The 23,133-nt window shown below is 44.5% G+C and overlaps 1 protein-coding gene across 3 annotated transcripts in view; it reads right to left on the bottom strand.

The window, feature by feature from the left end:
- The window catches only part of chn2 (chimerin 2), a 76,390-nt gene that overhangs the window by 51,765 nt on the left and 1,492 nt on the right, over positions 1-23,133 (bottom strand). For 2 of the 3 annotated variants that reach the window (XR_014569069.1, XM_083761581.1), the window contains exon 2: positions 6,146-6,184. The exons of the other annotated variant lie outside the window; for it this stretch is intronic. Coding sequence is in view for 1 of the 2 variants with exons in the window: in XM_083761581.1 (XP_083617707.1) it covers positions 6,146-6,184 (39 nt within the window). In the remaining variant the exon portion in view is untranslated. The remainder of the gene's footprint in view (positions 1-6,145; positions 6,185-23,133) is intronic. 3 annotated transcript variants of the gene reach the window in all.

The following is a 23,133-nucleotide window of genomic DNA, read 5'->3' as shown; positions in this document are numbered from 1 at the left end:
GAAAAATCCCCCCCGACACAACGGCATCACAGCTGGGCAGAATTTGGTCTGTTTAATAAAAGATATAGCTTGCTTAACTACTGTTTCCACAGTTCCAACAATTTGCATTTGACGGATATTGATATGTAAATTGTGATACAGTGCATACAGTAATGTTTGGACATTTTGTCACATTGCTCATGTTACAGTAGCAACTTGACTCTCTTCTTGTTTTGATTTGGCCTCTTGGTATCTTAAAGGGGAGTTTGATGAATGCTTATTCATTCATGTATAGCTGAGATATCTTCAATTGTTGCTCAGATGATTTTGACTTATTTTGCACAGTGACACATGGTCTTAAAGTCCCCCTTTTAGCACATAAGGAATGCAAAAGCACATTCCACCAACAATTAACAATTTGAGTTGCTGATTTTGAGTTACATCATGGCATTAAGGTCAGCACACAAACTAAAACAAAAAGATCACCAGTGCTCACTTAAAGTCCCTTAATAAGTGACATGACATGACATGACAATAAATATGAATAACCACCACAGCAAGCAAGTTTACAATAAGGCAACACAGTTTCAAAATAACAATTTCAATAGAACCTGCTGGTTTTTAGCTTGTTATAGACTGTTTTAGTATTTTTTTAATATTTTTTAATATTTTGCATTATACATTCCTCACGCTGAAGGAAGAAGGCACACGCAGAAACGCATCCCGTTGTACGTAGCCCTAAAAGGACTTGAAGAGGATGCTGCTGGTGATCTTTTAGTTTTACTTGATTCTTTTCTCTGAACCGTGCACCCGGTTCAGAGACTGCTGCTGGCGACGAGCGCTCGCATTCCTTTTGCAGTTACAAGGTAACTTACACACACACACACACAACCCCAACCTCGACCAAAGTGTCGTCGTTTTTGCTTTATATAACAGACCCTGCAAAGCACGGCGTGTTAAAACACATAATAGCACATGAGTCAATAAAAATGCTGGTGCAAGTTCAGGGACAGGGTCAGTCAATGTTGAAGCTTTTTGCAAGGCAAATCACGCAGCCAACTCCCAAATGGTGTCACCCACCACACGCCCTTCAGAAGCATGTTAAATTCTCTTTAAGCATTAACTGGCCTTGGCACGCCGAGTGTACCGTCTAATACTCTATCAGTTAAAACTATTCATATTGGCTGCCAAACATGAAGCGATAAAAAGGAAAGAAAGCACCATTTAAAGAACCGTTTCTCGACGTTCTCAGCCAAATGATTAATAGCTATAGGAACCAAATTGAGCCATATGCGTCTGTGACCCTATAAGAGTCTGTACAGATGGAACCGAATGGACCCTTTAGTTCCATTTGCATAGACTAAGCGTGTGGCCAAATCTGCATATCAAACTGGCAGTCAATCGCTGCAGGCCTAGCGGTCCAGGCACTATACTACCACATGGGCTCTAATGCCACAGGTTCGAATCCCGATCCTGATCCAGCTTTAGATGCGTGTCTCTGTCCGTTTCCTGTCATTCTCTGGTATCAATTAACCCATTCTGACCTGAAATCAGATTCTAAAAATGTCTTCAGGACAGTTTTCTGAAAAAGCTATGTTTCTATGTCAGTCGTTCTTCGATTTTTCAAAAATAGCAGACCTACAAGCTCGTAGCGCGCCACTCGGTGGCGCGCTATGAGCTTGTAGATCTGCTATTTTTCAATAGCTAAAGCATAACATAATGCTAACACCAAAAGGGGTTAATACTACTATCAATAAAGTCAGAAAAGCTCCCAAAAAACTGGAGGTCAATGACACATACAAAAAATGTAGAGAATCACTGATTTAAAAAATGGCTGCCACATAACGTAGTGTAAAAAGATGAGAAGTCCGCGTGTTTCGTTTTATTAGATAAACACTGTCATTTTACAGGTTCACGTATAGTCCTATAGTGAACCTGTTTTGAATGCGTATTACTTTCTATGCGTATTACCACTCATCTTTCTACAGTGTAACCACCTTTTAGTCCAGCACCAGCAAGGGGACTGGATGTGCAACAACCATAGACTGTACTGTTTTGAACTTAGCCACATAATGTAGCCATTGTTCTTTTGTTTTAATAACCTTTGATATTTCTTCCCAGTTTTGACAAGACCCGGTCCTTCTTCTGGCTCAGGGTAGAGAGGCACACCGTTGCCAGAAATGATGCACAGTGAGAGCACCGTGTGCCTTGACTTGGGAACGACTCTACAAATTTTCAAAAATAGCAGACCTACAAGCTCATAGCACGCCTCGGTGGCGCTCGGTTGGCCACTCGGTGGCTATGAGCTTGTAGATCTGCTATTTTTCAATAGCTAAAGCATAACATAATGCTAACACCAAAAGGGGTTCCCGCCCCAAATGGGTTAACCCATTTAGGCGCTTTTTTTTTAATGTCTTCAAAATCCTGACAGTTTTCTGAAAAACCTTATGTTTCTGTATCAGTGCAGGTGCTCAATATTTCATGTCAAGGACCCCCCTCCCCGATCTGAAAATATGTTGTTCCAGGGACCCAGAAGCAAAGATTTTAGTTAAAATGTTCACTCTGTAATAATATAATATATTCAAAGATTTGAGGCACATTTTCACGATTTTTCTAAGATTGCAGACCTACAAGTTCATAGCGCGGCACCGAGAGCTTGTAGATCTGCTATTTTTTTCAACACCTAAAGCATAACATAATGCTAACACCAAAAGGGTTTAATACTACTATCAATAAAGTCAGAAAAGCTCCCAAAAAACTGGAGGTCAATGACACAAAAAATTTAGAGAATCACTGATTTAAAAAATGGCTGCCACATAACGTAGTGTAAAAAGATGAGAAGTCTGCGTGTTTCGTTTTATTAGACAAACACTGTCATTTTACAGGTTTCACGTATAGTCCAATAGTGAACCTGTTTTTAATGCGTATTACTTTTTATGCGTATTACCACTCATCTTTCTACAGTGTAACCACCTTTTAGTCCAGCGCCAGCAAGGGGACTGGATGTGCAACAACCATAGACTGTACTGTTTTGAACTTAGCCACATAATGTAGCCCTTGTTCTTTTGTTTTAATAACCTTTGATATTTCTTCCCAGTTTTGACAAGACCCGGTCCTTCTTCTGGCTCAGAGTAGAGAGGCACACCGTTGCCAGAAATGATGCACAGTGAGTGCACCGTGTGCCTTGACAATTTTTCAAAAATAGCAGACCTACAAGCTCATAGCACGCCACTCGGTGGCGCTCGGTGGCCACTCGGTGGCGTGCTATGAGCTTGTAGATCTGCTATTTTTCAATAGCTAAAGCATAACATAATGCTAACACCAAAAGGGGTTCCCGCCCCAAAATGGGTTAACCCATTTAGGCGCTTTTTTTTTAATGTCTTCAAAATCCTGACAGTTTTCTGAAAAACCTTATGTTTCTGTATCAGTGCAGGTGCTCAATATTTCATGTCAAGGACCCCCCTCCCCGATCTGAAAATATGTTGTTCCAGGGACCCAGAAGCAAAGATTTTAGTTAAAATGTTCACTCTGTAATAATATAATATATTCAAAGATTTGAGGCACATTTTCACGATTTTTCTAAGATTGCAGACCTACAAGTTCATAGCGCGGCACCGAGAGCTTGTAGATCTGCTATTTTTTTCAACACCTAAAGCATAACATAATGCTAACACCAAAAGGGTTTAATACTACTATCAATAAAGTCAGAAAAGCTCCCAAAAAACTGGAGGTCAATGACACAAAAAATTTAGAGAATCACTGATTTAAAAAATGGCTGCCACATAACGTAGTGTAAAAAGATGAGAAGTCTGCGTGTTTCGTTTTATTAGACAAACACTGTCATTTTACAGGTTTCACGTATAGTCCAATAGTGAACCTGTTTTTAATGCGTATTACTTTTTATGCGTATTACCACTCATCTTTCTACAGTGTAACCACCTTTTAGTCCAGCGCCAGCAAGGGGACTGGATGTGCAACAACCATAGACTGTACTGTTTTGAACTTAGCCACATAATGTAGCCCTTGTTCTTTTGTTTTAATAACCTTTGATATTTCTTCCCAGTTTTGACAAGACCCGGTCCTTCTTCTGGCTCAGAGTAGAGAGGCACACCGTTGCCAGAAATGATGCACAGTGAGTGCACCGTGTGCCTTGACAATTTTTCAAAAATAGCAGACCTACAAGCTCATAGCACGCCACTCGGTGGCGCTCGGTGGCCACTCGGTGGCGTGCTATGAGCTTGTAGATCTGCTATTTTTCAATAGCTAAAGCATAACATAATGCTAACACCAAAAGGGGTTCCCGCCCCAAAATGGGTTAACCCATTTAGGCGCTTTTTTTTTAATGTCTTCAAAATCCTGACAGTTTTCTGAAAAACCTTATGTTTCTGTATCAGTGCAGGTGCTCAATATTTCATGTCAAGGATGTCAAAAATGCATGTCGACGGAGGGCGCAGAGGGCAGAGGGGGACTCAGGAGGGAGACGAGAGGAGAGGCTCCATCATCAGGCAGACAGTAACGTACAGTAGAGAGATATGGTGCACGGAAAGCATCCCACTGAGCCATGAACTGTAGCTCAGTATCCTATAATAAAACTAAACGGTCAGTCCGTTCCCGACCCTGCCGTCCGTCCGTCCTCATCTATCTTATCTCCTCAGCGGGGTTGACCGTCCGATCTAAAATTCCACAGCATGTGACTGTCAGTCAGTGACCATTGGTATTATGCAAGGGAGTGAGGAAGCCAATGTTCCAATGTTCCATCATACATTTAAGCTACATTTATTAGCGTCTTTGTGATCTGTATAGTTGTGGTTGAGGAGGTCCCTGTATGGACTGCAATGCCATGGTTCTATATGCTATGGGAGCTGTAGTCACAGTGGCTGGTCTTTATGATGAATTCCTGTTCTGTTCTTTGACTACAGGTATATAGAAGTGTCTATTTGTACGTCTCTAAATGTTTTGATTAATTGAACAAGGTGGACCCTCTTATAAACAAGTGTAATGCTTAATTGGGTCGTCCACTCACAGTTAACAGTCTTTGTATTGAGTTTGTGCTTGAAATGTACTGTAATTCTGCAAACTGTTAATCAATATTTCAATCAATCAATCAATCCCTCCCACGGCCTGGACGAATGGATGGTGGGGAAAGCGGGTATAGACTATAGTTTTATACCGTAAATAGCCTGTCGAGGTGAGATACTGTAATTGGGTGCGCTAGTGGGTGACCGGGGTAGTGCATCGATCACATTATTGCAAAAATGACTGTTTCGATTCTGGTTCCAAACTATCATTTAATAACTGGGGACCCCCCCTGGAACTCCCTCAAGGACCCCTGGGGGTCCCCGGACCACACTTTGGGGAACCACTGATGTAAGCTAAACGTAATGGATCCAGCTCAAAGTGAGCCACAGACACGCTCCCTGCAGCTCCACACGCTGCATGCTGCGTGAAAAATAATGTAATTTCTGCTGAGTTCCTGCAGTTTCTCTTTTGCAGATGCCATGCAGATATAACGGTTCAACCCCATTTCCTCTGCGCTCCACACAGCAAGCAGCGTTTAATAATGAGCTGACTGTTCCCAAACCCATCCAGCCATTTTTAAACTGAGACGCGTTGCAGGTACATAAGTGTAGGAGTTGCATTTCCTGGCTGATGATGCCAACCTATTTTCTTCAGAGACCTGGGATTTGCCTTTGTGTGTGTGTGTGCGTGCGTGCGTGCGTGCATCATGTGACTGCGTGTCTGGGTATGTGATCACTTATTTGCATGAGCATAAGCTGGTGCATGTGTGCGTGCGTGCGTGTCTGTGCAAGTATTGTGCTTTTGATCTCTGATGAGAGTACATATTGTGTGTGTGTGTGTGTGTGTGTGTGTGTGCAGCATTTAACTGCAACATATTGAGTTTATCCCCCCACAGAAAATTGAAAACCTAATTCTTCCGCACACACACACACGCAGGAGAGAAATGCTCCTCCTGTTATTTATAGATTGAACATAAGCGCTCCTTTATTTTGACAAGCATCGGCGTGGAGGCAGAGGGGGTGTGTGTGTGTGTGTGTGCGTGTGTGTGTGTGTGAGTGTGTGTGTGTGTGTGGGGGGGGGGGGGGGGTCAAGGCTTACACACATTCTTAATCAACGCACACATGACTCCGCAGATACGGTTACTTACAGTAGGACTTCCATATGGGCGGCTGGTAGTCCTCTGGGTCTGCAACAACAGAAAAGAACAAGGGAGACGTAGTGTTACACACAAACGCAGCACGCTGTTTAATAGACTCTCTCATTAAAAATCTCTGCTATGCTTCCTGGTGGACTGGCGGTGAGCGCATCCCTGTGGGTACTAGGGCAGTGGTTCTCAAGGACCCCCGAATTGGATGAAAAGGAAGCACGCACATCTAAGAACACTGAACAAAAACAAATTCGTACCTGACGAAGACCCGGAAGGGTCGAAACGTTGTTACCGGTACTCAATAAAGGTTTCCTGGGAGCTGATATACAGTACAGTGTGCGGACAACCCTTCTTTCTCAACGACCCCCAAATTGACACTAATTAGCTCGCGGACCCCCCTCCATTTGAAAAGATATGCCAGGGACCCTCATAAGAGAAGATTTCTACGTCTCCATCAGTGATTCTCAACCAGTTTAATGTCAAGGACCCCCCCCCCCCCCCCCCCCAGTTTGATATGCAATAGGCTACGGACCCCCCATGTAATGTCATTACTATCTCTGATACCCCCATTTATAATATTGTAAAATCAATGTTAATTTAACTGTGTACAAATGGAACCAAATGGATCCGTTAGGGTCCATTTGTACACTCTCAAGAGTTACAGAACCATAAGGGTCCATTTTCCCAAAATGGCAAAAAAATAGCAAGCAGTCTTTTCTATGCAGTTTTTATTCACCTTTTGAGTGTCCACATGAAATGGTTGTTACAAGAAATACACAAAATAAGTATTTACATTCACTGGCCTGGTTGGCTCTACAGGTCTGTTCTACTGCCTGGGCAGTGGCAGGTCCCCCTCTTAAAAAGGCCAGGCCCCTCCCATGGACCAAACCAACCCAGGATTGATTCCACAATCTAACCAGTGGCCTCACAATGTCCAGAGACATCACAGTTCATTCACAATACATTCTAGAGTCACATAATACACAATATAAATCATCTCCATAATATAATTAAACATAAGTGTCTCTAAATACTAAATCAAGTTGGCGTGTTCCCCACACAAACCCAGTTAGTATGCTCCCTACCCTGGAGCCAATTAGCAATCAATCATCAATCATCCAATATAGTGTCAAACAAATACCACCCCAAGATAAAATAACACAGGAAACTCATTGTAGTCTGATAAATACAGTCAGTGGCAGGGTGAACTGCCACACCATCCTTTAGCCGACTGGCACTCCCTCAAGGACCCCTGGGGGTCCCCGGACCCCACTTTCAGAACCACTGGGGCTAGGGGACGTCAACGCCGTTTCATCTTCTCAGCAATAATTATGCATGAGATTTCCCACCAGTGCCGATGTCTCTGGAGAGCCATGAATAATACACTTTGTGTTCCGTTCTGTTCGCTGTAGTCTGACGAAAGGCCGATCGATAAAGACATGCTTGTTGTTGGGTTTTTTTAGCATACCGTGTTACCGGGGTCAATACTGCCCTACTACAAAGCCAAAAGCAGATTTTAACTGACAAGTGTTTAAAAAGTGTTTCAACTGGTCAGCCAAACGAGATATCGGTACAAACGATATCACACTAATTGTATATCTGTTGAGGGAATTTGATCTCCCAAAAACACGAAGGCTAATTTAACTTTTGGGATACACAAATAATTTGTCCAAAAACACAGACTGCACATTGGCTTTGTAGGGCAGAATATTACAATTACTACTATTACTATTTATTATAAATACTATACTAAGTTGACCGGTGTTCCCCAGGGCGCTATACTTGTTCCTCTCCGTTTGTCCCCGTACGCTTTTGCGACGCAACTCGTTGTGATCTACCGCTATCAAAGGGCACCTACGGACGGCTGCCCCCGTAAAATCTGATTCCCCCACCCACCTTTTACCCCTCACTATATGTATTTTTACCTTTTTACCTCCTCTATAATGATTTCCTGATTGTGGCTATATAGAAGTAAGTGTATATTTGTACGTCTCTAAATGTCATGATGAATTGAACACGGTGGACCCCATTGTAAACAAGTGTAATGCTTTATGGTGTCGTCCACAGTTAACAGTTGTGCTTGAAACGTACTGTAAATCTCCAATCTGTTAATACATACTTCAATCAATCAATCTCGTAAATGGGATATTTTCACTGCCTGTTCGCCCCGGAATAGGGACAGTGGGATTCATGTAGTTGAACCCCCATTCTGTCCAGTTGTACATGTGCTGAAGTGTCCCTGAGCAAGAGACTTCCCCAACAGCCCCACCGCGCTCATCGTTAAGGCCGATATTCATAGTCTGGATTTTCGGTGGTGAGATGACCACCACTCCGGTGGTGAGCTGACCACCGGAGCTGAAATAACGTTGAGCGGTGGGGAGTAAAAAACAGAGAGAAGGGCTGGAGCGGTGGCGGTGGTTTGCTCTTCACCGCTGGCTTGTGACGTCATGTTGTAGTTCGGTGGTCACCTCACCACCGAAACTCCAGACTATGTATGAGCCATCTGCTGGGTGAAGCTCCAACTGATGAATAAAGAAAAAGGTCTACCTGCCTTACCCAGGGGGCACAAACAAACAAACAGGTTCAAACAATGCCATTTAATTAAATGACGGAAAGGAGATATCATTCCAAAAACGTGACACCCAGGAGATTATTCTTTATTCCCTCGGGGTGGGGGGGGAGAGAAAGCGGTGTGTGGTGGTATGATGATTAAGCGGCTGATGTCTTCGATGGTTGATCGTGTGATTAGGCCCTGCCAGCCTGTTCTGACGTTCCTGGAATGCCAGCTAATGAGGCAAGGGCTAAAAATACCACACGCGAGTTGGAACGTCTCTGTCAGGTTCTTGATCTACACACAGACTGGATGGGCGGCGTGTGAGTGACACGGGAATGAGGACGGGTAGCTACTACTAGGTCAGTGGCCTTACTCTGTCGTTAGTGTCGCAATCTCACAGTTCAAAGACTAACAAAGGAAGATCAGTGTCACTTCACATTCTCACAGATTTAGAGAGTGAGGAAGACACACAAGACAATGCATTCTGCCTGGGAATGGGTTCACAATGGTTGACTAGTCAGCCAACGACTGACTGTTGAGTGATTTTTGAGTGGTGCAACCACTCCTACAACCAGCAATGTCCGTGTTCACCTATGTGTTCACCTATGTGTTCACCCATGTATGTATTAATGAGCACGAGTATGACTGAGTACCAGTAGGGGCACTGTTTTCCAGAAACAGAGAGAGAGAGATAGTATTAGTGCTGCATTGTTGCCTGCTAATGAGAGAGAGAGAGAGAGAGAGAGAGAGAGAGAGAGAGAGAGAGAGAGAGAGAGAGAGAGAGAGAGAGAGAGAGAGGAGAGAGAGAGAGAGGAGAGGAGCGGGGGGGAGGGGGGTTGTTGCACCACTCGGTTCACACGGGTGTGATTTTTTAATTAACCCTTTGATTACAATTACAACAATTTAGGCATTTGGCAGACGCTTTTAATCCAGAGCGATTTACAGTAAGCAAGAAGAAAAACATTGATCAGAAAAATCACCCCCGTGTGAAGTGAGGGGCGCTAATATATTAAAGTCTAACTCATGTTGATTAGGTGATGTAACGGTGATGTAAAAACAAACGGCGCAAACACAAACATTAAACGCCATTAACAATAAAGAGACGTAAATCTTCCCTTCATTGTCAATGGCGTTTACAAGACAAACATTGAACTAAAGACAAACATTAAACCTGTGTATAGGAGGGGCTAGCGCCTCTCAAAAATAGACAGTATGAGCATATACAGTACATGCATGCATCAGAAGCATGTCTGGCAGACATTGGCCCTATGCCTATCCATATACTGTACGAGAGAGAGAGAGAGAGAGAGAGAGAGAGAGAGAGAGAGAGAGGGGATGACACGATTCAACCCCATCTCAACATAATGAATTGCATTTTTATAGCGCTTTTCCAAGTGCTAAAAGCGCTTTACAATGGTTCATTCATCAATGATTCATTCGTTCCTACATTGGGAGGTGAAGCGGCGAACAGTCGAGGCCGGCGTCCTCACTTCCCACATTCACACACAGACGGTGGCAAGCTAGCACCGACCGACTCATTGGAGGCAACGTAGGGTTCAGTGTCTGTCTTGCCCAAGGACACTTCGACATGTGGACGGGAGGAGGAGGAGCCGGGATTCGAACCGCCGACCCAGGGATCATTGGACGACCTGCCTCTACCTCCTGAGCCTCTTGTCACACAGTTGGGTCGATGCCTACATGGCAGGAACACGTGCTGCGCGAGCCACCTGGATAACACATTGCACTGCATCTTTCATGCTCTAGTCTAGAGAGCTGTGCTTTTCAACCCCGGGTTCATATCAAGGGCCATTATTTATTCAGCATTTGAGCCACGCCGACGGACCACCATTTGATGATATTTAGCCTCTCAGACACAAGACTTTGAATATTGTGTTATGTCATTGGATATGTTTTTGTTCAATCCCATGCTGTATTGATGTTGGTACCATTAGGAATAGGAGAGATAACAGGCAAAACATTGATCAAAATAACAATTCTTCTACATTACTTCTACACGTGTAGATCAGATCATTATGGAATGTCAGAACAGGTCAGCTCCGTATGTGGAGATCTAATGGTGGCAGCGGGGGCAGTGTCTTGAGTGGGCAGGGTTTGATGAGGGCCCAGGTAGGACCGGGCCTAAATCTTCGGGCCTGTTGAGAACTCTAGTTTTCACTGGCTCTAATAACTTTGGGGCGAGCCCGTCTAGAGTTTAAATGGACAGGTATCAGTCAAAAGGGAGACATCGAAGAGGAAGGATGGGTTGGGGAAGGATCAACATATGGAATGTCAGAACAGGTCAGCTCAATATATGGAGATCTAAGGGTATATGGAGTCGGCCATATATGGAGCGTCGACCATATATTGAGGCGTAACGGTAACGGACTGACGGCCATATATGGTGGCCTGACGGACTGATCGGCAGGCGGGCGGACTGCCAGGTTTTGCAGGTTTTCATAGTAATCTGTGACCTACTGTCGCAATTAACCAAATCTTCTAAATCCTGACAGTTTTCTGAAAGACCCATGTTTCTATGTCAGTGGTTCTCAAACTATTTCATGTCAAGGACCCCCCAAAGATTTGAGTTAAATACGTTCGCTCTGAAAGAATATATATTCAAAGATTTGCACCACATTTCCGTGATTAAAAAAAAATAGCAGACCTACAAGCTCGTAGCGCGGCACTCGGTGCCGCGCTACGAGCTTGTAGGTCTTGTAGACCATGACTTAAAACTAAAATAGAAATTTGCTGCCAAAATCAACACTGGCTGGAACAGCATTAATTGATTGATCATTAAAATAGACACGGATCTGAAATGCACCCATCCTATTGGTCAGTGGTCAGAACGAGGGGGTGGACCCTTTCATCCCCCCCCCCCCCCCCGGACACTTTCACGATATTCAAAGTGGGCCCTGATCCAAAAGAGAAGCGCTGCTATACTGTATACAGAACACTTCATTTCCACAGAGTACCACTTTGTATTTGGATGTCCCCAATCATCTATTATCGCAGAATTCAATTTGTACGTTCTAAACTTAATTCTCTTTCGGAGGCTTTAATGTTATCGAGGCACAGCACAGCGTGTCTGTGATGGATGGCGGGCGCTCGCATACATCAACCCTGTGCGGTTACAGTCAATTTGACAACTAGAGTAATTGGTTGCATCACGTGAACGATGAATCACGGCCGAAGTGCAGAAGATATGCCTGTCTTCATTTAAAACATCCCCCTGCACATTTATCACCAGATCAATAGCACGCACACATGCACACGCACGCACACACAGCACACCTGAGGGTATAGGACTCAAAGGCTAGTGGAAACCCCTTGGGGATGTATAAAGAACCTGGAGGAATGTGTGTGTGTGTTTGCTCTGGTACTTCAGTTCTCGTGGGGATAAAATGTAGATGATAGAGATGAAGAAACCATCAAAAGATAAGAGAGCCCCGGTGGCCCACCTGGTATAGCACATATACCATTAAGTCTTTATAGTTTAGGGTTGAGGGTTCATTACATGAATGAGGTTAAGGTGAGGTTAGAGAGTTGCGGAGAGTGAATGCAGTCAATAACTGTGTGTAATATGGCTGTGTCTTTGTTTAGGCATAGAGTACGTGGGTGTTGTGGGAGCGACACAGAGCGAAGGAAAGTTTGTCTCCGGGGGGAAAAGAGAGAGTGATTGACAGAGAAAACTTGAGAAGGGGAGACATTCGGGGGCATGTGTGATTGCTATATAATGTCTCACTAGTTCACATAGTTCTCATCTTGTTCACACTGGCAGCCAGCAAGTATAAGACTGCAAGGCGTTCGTCATATTTCCTCCATATTGTCTTCCAGCGTCCCATACCCATTCAAACTGGCACTGCATGTCACCAGAACATGATGGCGGTATGTCGGAACTAAAGCCTGTACCCGGCCGGCACACGCCAGTAACTGCACCCAAAATGAACTACTGTACAGCTACTACATTGATAGATTTTATAGAAAATGTTGCTAGGAGACATGAAGCCCTCATCAGCATCGTGTGGATTACAGACATATACAGTACGTACAAACGCACAGAGACATTTATAGTTAGATGTACACTTAGGCTTTCTATAGACTTTCTATAGCCTCGACGACTTTACAGGTGTATGCATAGGATTTTTTGTATCTTTTTTCTTTCTACATGATTTTGTTTAATCCTTTTTATTAGAAATGCAGCAATGTTGAAATCTCAAACAGGTGGGCATAATAAGCTTCGGCTTCAGCCCTTTCCTTTTCGGTCAACTGTATCATGTCAACCCCTTTTCTTTGTATGTAATAATGTTGGATAAACCATGACCGAGACAAATAAACTATCTATCTATCTATAGGCTCAATTTATGTGTAGACATATAGCACTCCATAGTCACGCGCGCATAGTTTCATTATATAGATATTCCACTGTTAGGTTCGTGGCTTACGTAGGATTCATGATGACTATTTTCATGCATTTGATGTATTATCGTGTTTTTGCTCTCGTTTACTGTAAATGGCTCTGGATTAAGAGTGTCTGCTAAATGCCTAAATTGTAAATTGTAGACTACAGGAAAACATGATTTTTTTTTCTCCCAAATACAATTCGCAAGTGATCAGATTCGTACATTCAGACTATGAGCTTATAGATCTGCTATTATTATTATCAGTGAGCAACACCGTCACGCACGCTACAGACCCTTACAGGTCTGTAACTCAATTTATTTCAAGTTTCCTTGAAATTAAAATGCTTGAGAACCACTATAACCGCACTATAATAATAATAATTATTATTCTGTGTGGTTTCTACTAGCCCGTGTACTGTATAGACTATCCCTCGTCCCTCGCTGACGAAGCAAGCAACCCAATGCAGGTTCAGGCCGGCCGCAAACCAAGTATATCTCTCATCTTATCTCAACCATCGGTTCTTATCTCAACCATCGGTGCATTTCATTTGATTGACGGCGGACACGTGTACGCCGTTGTAGATCTATGGAGAAGTGGACGTTTTAAGGGCATGTACTCTGCGCATGGGGGAACCTCCCGGGGGAACGTCTGGGTTCACAAACCATCGATTAGGTCAGGGGAAAAGAAATAAAAAAAGAAACCGTATTGTCCTCAGAAACAGAGGAGCTTTGTGTCACAGTGCCTCTGCGGCAGCCGGCTCGGACCGACCGGCCCGGCAGACGCAGATGAATTATTCCAGTGGAGAGCGCAGTTTTTAAAAAGAACGTGATTTCATCTGGCCGGCTGCCAAATATGCTCTTTTCAATCTGATTTGGTTTAATAACTGATGCCATCTGAAGTCTGAAGAATCCCCGCAGCAGTCTGGGGTTTGAAGAACGGGTCGGGGGGGGGGAGCGTTGTTATTGGGCAGGGGCGCGCGGGGGGGGGGGGGGGGGGGGGGGGGTCGTGAGCTGATGCAAACTCTGGCACACACTTATTGCAAGAACGTGCACGTGCTTGCAAGGCTACACAGTACTGCACCAGCACACTAGCACACAGCCACAAGCACCAGCACACATACATACATAATAGACAAAGTACACCAGTCATACACGCGTGCGCACACACATGCACACACACACACACACACACACACACAGAAACACAAGGAAGGACATCAAAGGGAATTCCAAAGTGGGGTGGGACCGAGTTTGTGTCTTCACTGTCTTGTCTAGTTTTTTATTCGGGTGGATCTGAGATAGCGGAGCAGTCGTGGTGGCATCTTTTCCCCTGGAGGAGACAGATATTAATGGTGGCGCCCTCCATTACCCCAACCAGTCAGAGGCATTCGATAAAAAATAACCACCGTTGTCCGTTTGCTACCGTTGGAGAGGACAGAGAATACGAGATGAATAAAGATCAAGATTGTTTAAGACTTCATCCACAGAGGTATAACCTTCAGCACGGAGATAAATCAACCGCCACACACACACACACACACACACACACACACACACACACACACACACACACACAGCAGGACGATTCTGTGTGTGTAGAGGCAGTGGGGGGTGTGCGCACACACACACACAGCGCAAAGCTGCTAGGATTATATAGGCTACACACACAATCATTAGATCCTAACCCGATCAAGGCGATGCCCCAGACCCAGACCAGTGGTTTTCAACCTTTTTCATATCAAGGGCCCATTATTAATTTGGCATTTAAGCCATGGACCACCGTTCTGATGTCGTTTAGCCTCTCAGACCCCAAAAATAAGAATAATAAGAATTGTTATCGTTGGATATAGATTTTGTCCATAATTCCATGCTGTATTGATATCGGTACCATAGGAGAGATAACAGGGCAAATGTTGATCAAATAACAATTATTCTACGTTCTCTAAATGTGTAGACTTCTTGTAAATGCAGATTATTTAACGATAATTTTACGATAATTTAACTCTTGAGAGAATAACATTTAACGTGGTTTCATATTACGCTCTCAAGAGTTAAAAGATCTATATAAGGGTCCATTTGGTTATGGTTACCAACTCTCCATGATTTAGCTAGGGTCCACCTGGAACCCCCCCCCCCCCCCCCCCAAGGACCACTGCCCCCAGACTATAGCAACTGTCATGTAAAATGTGATTCATCCGGTTAATTTTAATTTATTTAACATCGTAATGCCTGATTTACCTACACCCTTCGTTGTTGTGCACAACATGTCGCACTCTCTACAACACCAGCACGACAGCCAAATATAAATCACACTTAAAAGGTTACTCAGTGGTCACCCAGGTCTCTCGCGTGGAAAGCCAAGCCAAAGGAAATTCCCTGACTCGGGGCGGGGGACATATTAGACTTTTAGGCCGTTGTGAGCCACTGACTACTAATCAAATGCAGCGCGCGGAGCGGTGGAGTCAGTTCAGTCAGTCAACCTCAAGGGAGGTTCTTGTCATGCTCAAAGGCCCATACTATGCTCAAGGGGTTAACATGCTGCATTACTATGTGGGAGTATACGTGTGTGCAAGTCTCACACGTCATTCGCCGATGCGGCAGTCAGCTGACTAAGTGGGCAGGCTACTTAAGCTCACTAGACTCCATGCTCTTCCTGCCTTCCTCTGCTCATGGTTCCCGGTTGTATGTGATGTTTTCTCCCACCACCACCCCAGCACCACCGGTGGGCTCTGCTATCTATGCTCCCCATGGGGGGGTTATTGTATATCTATCTTCCTGCTCTTATGTTTTATGATGTTGCTTAATCATGCCGAGCAGGGAGAAATCCAGCAGAGCCGAACGCCAAGTCAAATATCATATGCACACTCATTACTCATTCTGCAATAAATATTGTTTAATCTATTCGTGAGTTGTCTGACTGAACTACAGAAGGTTGCAATCCGTGTAAACAAAACCTGGTTTAACACATAATCCTTAATCTAGATTTCTGGAGTCTTACATTCATCAGAGGTTCAATCAATCTATATCAAGCTACAGGCTATGTATGCATTACACAAAGTACAAGCCCACAACAACAACAGCATGGCACAGCGCAACACATTGTGAGCTTATAGATCTGCTATAAGCTCACATATGGTGTTATCCTGGACAGTCAGCTCTCGTTCAAAGCTCACATCACAGCTGTCACTCGATCCTGTAGGTTCACACTCTATAACATACGACGAATTAGACCGTTCCTCACCCAGGAATCAGCCCAGCTCCTAATCCAGACAACAGTCTTGTCAAAACTCGACTATTGTAACTCCCTCCTTACTGGTCTACCAGCATGTGCACTTAAGCCTCTCCAGCTGATCCAAAATGCAGCAGCTCGCTTGGTCTTCAACCAGCCAAAATTCTCACATGTCTCCCCCCTGCTCCGCTCCCTCCACTGGCTCCCGGTCGCTGCCCGCACAGAATACAAAACTCTGATGCTGGCATTCAAAGCAACCAAAGGTATGGCTCCCCCATATCTTACAAGTATGATTGAACCCTACAAACCCTCCCGCGCACTCAGATCAGCCAACGCAGGGAAGCTGGAAGTACCCTCACTAAAAACGCCGGGACAACGCTCCACACGTCCCAAACTCTTCTTCCTTCTGGCTCCAAAACTGTGGAATGCACTTCCCATTGCAGTCAGAACTGCAGCATCACTCCCAATCTTCCGCCGTAGCCTGAAGACCCACCTTTTCAGACTCCATCATGGCCCATAGCACTTACCCTAAACCCTTAGATAGCATTTCTGTTGGATTATATAGCATTTGATACAGACTTATAGCATGTTATGTAGACAGCACTGTAATTGTATTGTATGTAGTCATAGCACGCCATAGTACACATGTATAGCATAGTAGTAAAGATGTATAGTTTATATGTATAAGTGTATGTATAGTTTCACTATATAGATATTCCACTGTTACTTTCTTAGCTTACGCATGTTTCATGATAAATACTTTTATGTGATGTATTCCCATGCTTTTGTTTTTGCTCAAATGTAAGTCGCTCTGGATTAAGAGCGTCTGCTAAATGCCTAAATTGTAAATTGTAAATTGCTATAAACCCAGCTATGCAATTAAGAATAAATCAGGCTATTGTTGTTGTGTGTTCTGTGCATATTAATGTAGCCAGTAGCTCTCAGTAGTCTAGTTAAAGCAGTTGTGAGTTATGAACAGCACCGCGGTATCATCTCAGCTCATTGTTAATGAAGGATGTTAGACGTTTTCTCTACATAAAACCACACAATCCATAAACTGACAGCCGCGCAGCATTATGCTCTGAGAGACATCCTTGTCATCCTACCCATATGGAGATGTGCGAGCGCGCACGCACGCACGCACAGCAGCACAGCAGCACAAACCAACAAACACATGTACTGGCAGTGACGCAGGAGTTAAAAGTAGCCGTTTTGGGAATCGTAAGGTTCCCGGTTCGATCCTCAGCTCCTCCTGGCTTAGTGTCGAAGTGTCCTTGAGCAAGACACTGAACCCCGGCCCTAATTGCTATAGACCAGGGGTCTATAGCGCATTGTAACGGGGATAGACTCTCCCAGGGGTCTATAGGCAATTGTAACGCGTGTTACCGGCTGATACCGACAATAAGCCACTCCCGACCTACTTCCTTACCACCATCGGAGTGTGATTGTGTGAATGTAATGCACATTGCACAGCACTTTGGGGGAAAGGGGCGCTGTATAAATACAATTACCATATCTCTGCTGTTGGGAGGAAACCTCATAACTCAAAAAAAAATAAAGCTGGAAATTTAAAGAATTTAAAGAATTTAAAAGAATATTTCTTTTTAAGGAAATGAAAAATATAATTTTTTCAGAAAATTAAGAAAACCATATTTTAAAATCAAAGCAATACAGCCTCATCAAAGTTGGTGTTGTAACTTTATATATTTGTCAATTACTTCCATGAGAGGGGTATAGAGGTGGTGGAGTTAAGAGGTTTTGTCCAAAGCACAGTTTACTACTTTCCATTGGTTCAATATTTTCAAAACAACACAGTAAACACACACACGTAAAGGGTGTTCAATAGCACTGGTTTATGCCCCAAAGAAAATTCAAAAACCTCAAAAATGGAGTTATGAGGTTTCCTCCCAACAGCAACGATATACAGTACACACATTCAGGGTCACAAACACATACTGTACAGTACACACACAGTACACACACAGGCTGAATGTGGACACATACTATGTGTGCGCGCACGCACGCACATATAGAATTGTACACACACACACGAGGCCCTCCTGCAGAGAGACCATCTGTGGTTTACTCTGCCCCTCAAAACCAGCATCTCCAGATTGCTTCTACACCACACACACACAATCACACACACACACACACACACAGCTACTGTATCTATTTATACTGTGCGGTACGGTGGTGTCGAGTGCCAACAATAACCATTCGGTGAATAGTATAATAATCCAATCTGCAAGCTCCCAATGAATGTGCTGCATTATCCGAGCTTTCATAAACCGTCCGGCATCTCCAGACAGTTACAGACACTCCACACATACAATCTCGGACTGGTACAGTATTTTGGTATCTCTGTCAGAGGTTCTCTGGCGGTGTGTTTATCTGACACTGGGTGGGCTGAAATGTTTCTGTATCAGTGGTGATCAATATTTCATATCAAGGACCCACATTTTCACGATTTTTCAAAAAATAGCAGACCTACAAGCTCGTAGAGCGGCACTCGGTGCCGCGCTATGAGCTTGTAGATCTGCTATTTTTCAATAGCTAAAGTATAACATAATGCTAAAAACACCAAAAGGGGTTCCCGCCCAAAATGGGTTAAATGGAAGGGGCCATCAGAGATTTATTTTAGCTACAGCGACGTCATTCCCAAAATATGTGTGAATGGACGGGGAAGGGCATATATACATGTCACGTGAGTGTGTTGGGAGGTGCAAACAAAAAGGTAGATGGCTGGAATTCTGCATCGATTACATCAACGCAAAACATCCTCGTCGGTTCAATTCTGTGTTGCACGGCTCTCCCTCACTCAAATCTCTCTATACTTCTACACTCTCCTGTCTACAATAGAAGCAAAGGAAAAAGATAATTGTTTCCAATTCCAATGAATATTCCATCCATGACAAATCCCTCTCTCAAGTCATCCCGGAAAGGACCCGACATTGATCTCTATAGATCTATATTACAAATCTCTGTGAGCGAGTGCATACTCGAGTCCTCCTGTCGCATCTCTCATGAACACGCGTGTATCGCCGACTCCCCACCGGGAGCGTCACATCAGCGTGCACCACGATTGCATGCAAAGTCAATGCTATAAAGCGAACGCGCGCAAATTCACACAGAGCATCGCAAACGATGCGACGCGAGTGAGGCGAACGGGATGAGCGTCACCCACGATCCGCGTGTCCGTCCCTGTATACGTGGAGATCTCGTGATGTGACCAACGTGACGCCATTTAGTACCTACGTCATAGCGTGGCCACCAAGTTGCTCTGATCACTAAACCAGTACTGAACTTAAGTACTCTGACAAAAAGGTACGCACTGACACAACGGATTCCATCGTCATAGTAACCGCTCGCTGACAACAAGGACATTTTCTTTTTTTATCCCACGATTTCGTAACCCATTTTTCACGCTCACGCTTTCTTCAATGCATGAGGAGTGAGCATGGGGCGTGGTTCCCTTGTAGGACGTAACGCGTGGATTAAGGATCACGTTATTCCAACCAGTTCCTCTCACCTCAATTTCTTGTGAGGGTATACCTATACCCTAGGGGACACGGGGAGAACATACAAACTCCACACAGAAGGGCCCTTCTGCATGCCAAACCCCACCTCGGGTATGACGCAGAACACCAGCTCCCATAGCGCCCAATGTCCCCCAGCGGGAATCGAACCCGGGACCTTCTAGCTGTGAAGCGACAGCGATAAAATGTGGAGCAGCATGTGAGTGACACAACAGAAACGTATAACCCAACTGAAGGACTGGGAGTGGAAGGGGGGGGGGGGGGGGGGGGGTTCGTGACTTCATAACTTCTATTTAATGCTTTATTTCCTGAGATCATCGTGCTTTATTTCCTGAGATCGTCATGCTTTTTACACTCAGGAATGTGTAGGAGTCTCCCCGCTGACCTTAGAGCGCCGTGCCGCCGGCATGCAGGCAGCACGGCCGCAAATGATATTTCCAGGGACAGCGGACGGTTGCAAAACATATCAGATTATTTCTCTCTTTTCATTTTTCATTAGATCATTCAGAGTTGCTGCTTATTATAAGATCTGGACGGGTATATAGGCAACCTATTCCGGCTCGTGATTGTGCCATTTTCCAAGGCACCGTTGCTTTAAAGTTTTTTATTATAGGCTGCTATTGTGAGGTTTTTTTTTTAAATCTTTGTAACCCACTTTTTCCACCAAGTTACACAATTGACTGTGTAATCCTAGAGGCCGCTACACTCGCTTTGCCAACCTGGGGAGAGCAACGGACTGACCTCAGGCTTCCTTCCATGCATGAGGAGTCCAAGCCGCTTCTTTTCACCTGACAGGGGGGAGTTTCCCGGGTTGGGACGTATAGTGTGTGGAAGTTATTCCAACCAGTTCCTTTCCCCTCCATCAGGCGGGCCAGGGAGAGGCATTTCTAAGAGACCAGGATTACCGCATGTTTTTTTTTAGAGGGTACCTACCCTAGGGGACACGGGGAGAACATGCAAACTCCACACAGATATAGGCTGCTATTGTTAAATAGAATACTACAAGCATAATGCTAAGAACGCACGTGCACACACTCCACTCAGTCACTCAGGAAGTGGCCAATAAAAGTACAGAAGAAGATCTCACTCACACCTATAATTCCCTCCCCAGCCCAACCGACCGCTCTTGTTCTCACTTTCTGTCACTCTCACACACACACACACACACACACACACACACACTTAGAGAACCCAATGAACTCTGCCTGTGGTGGACTTGAATGAACCATATCCCCACCTGCTGTTACTCCAGGTATGCCTTTTCAAAGAGAAAACAGCCTCAAAGTAATACAAAAAAGAAATAAGTTCCTCTGTAGAACTATCTGGGGATGTCCCCAATGTTAAAAGTTCTTTTCAACTTATAGCCTGAGCTCAGAGAGAGAGAGAGAGAGAGAGAGAGAGAGAGAGAGAGAGAGAGAGACTAGAAGTTAATATATGAAGCTCAAATGCAGACAATACCGTCAACAACGCCCCTCAAAGAAGAGATTATTCTAATGTTGTGTGCGACTCAAAAGAAAGAAAAAAAAAACATAACTGCAGGAAAATAATGATACCCTTGTGACCACCACTCCATCCTTGGCATGGACACACAGCTCGCAAAGCTCTGATAATTACATTGAGGGGCCCGGCGGTAATGACAGCCCTCTGCAGCCACAGTAAGAAAAAGACTTTCCTCTTAAAGACGCAGTGGTCAGAATGCCGAGACTCCAGCGCGCTCAGTAACGCGGAGGCATGAAAGAAGATCAGCTCGGAAACACCGTGTGTCTGTTGCTCTCACTGGGGCAGTGCCTTGGCTGGGGGGAAATATGATGCCAGCTTGTGGGGTTGTGCGGTACGGTTGGGTTTGGGGGGTACGCGAGGAGAATGAGGAAAAATGCTACATAAACACGGCCTACTATGCTTGCTCACCCTTAATGGCAGACCTACAGTATGTATAGCATTAACAAGGATTGTTGCTTTGTAAGTAAAAAAATCACACACGTGTGAACTGAATGGCGCAATTCCCCCCCCCCCCCCCCCCTCTCTCTCTCTCTCTCTCTCTCTCACTCTCTCTCATTAGAGACACAGCACTACCCCTCTCACTGTTTCTGGCGCCCCCTACTGCTATTATTAAGTCACATACTCGTGCTCACTTATACATACAAACAGGTACACACACACACACACACACACACACACAGGTACACGGACATTGCTGCTACTACCCCTCTCACCGTTTCTGGCGCCCCCTACTGCTATTATTAAGTCACATACTTGTGCTCACTTATACATACATACAAACAAACAGGTACACACACAGGTACATACACACACAGGTACACGGACATTGCTGCTTGTAGGAGTGGTTGCACCACTCAAAAAGGCTACAAACAACTCCTTTCAAATTGTGGCTAGTATAGTACTGCGATGGGTGGAGTTGTATTTAGGTGTGTGTAAGGCCGTAAGCAGGTTATCACATTTAGAGTTAACAGACTCTTCCAAGCATACCCCCTCTCCTCCCCTCAGTCAGACAGACAGACAGACAGACAGACAGACAGACAGACAGACAGACAGACAGACAGACAGACAGACACACACACACACACACACACACTCTTGTGTGGTCACAATATAAAGGCAGCGGTGCTGTGTGTGATAGCGCACTGTGTACTTTACACCCAGCAATCTCTTGACTGTCAGTGTCAGCCCCAGAGCGACAAGCTTTAAGACGTCGCGTGGTGGAACTGCACTGCTGGCTCATTATGGGTGTGTTTGAACAGCTGCAACCCCATTGCGGGTTCACATTGGGATTTGGGTGTTACTTACCATGAGAATTTGGCTCATTTAGCCTATATAACAGAGGGAGAGAGAGAGAGAATAACTCACTTTTTTATTGTCCATTGTTTCCAAAAAAGGGAATTAATTAACTTAGGGGCTCCACGATAGTATATGCACTATATTGTATCACTGGACCATTTTTTCAAAATATCACATAATGAGCCCCATGCGTCTGTCTTGGACTGGGCAGTGTTTTGGAAAACTGGCAGACTGCTATAGTAGGACAGTTGCTGTCCTACTATAGCAACCGAATAGTAGGACTTTTAACCGAATGGAAAGTCAACAAGGGAATTGTGGGGATAATTGACAATGTAATGAATGATACCATCCAAAAACCAAACCCCCACGCTGGCTACACCATGTCAGAACCATAGCAGACTGTGTAAAACCTCACGGTCCCAGTCTATGTGTCACATGAGAGAACCGCTGCCTGCCCTCCGGTCTTAGTT

This window comes from Protomyctophum parallelum (assembly GCF_964188405.1).
Source record: "Protomyctophum parallelum genome assembly, chromosome: 3".
Lineage (NCBI taxonomy): Eukaryota > Metazoa > Chordata > Actinopteri > Myctophiformes > Myctophidae > Protomyctophum > Protomyctophum parallelum.
This window is presented reverse-complemented; position numbering and strand designations above follow the sequence as displayed.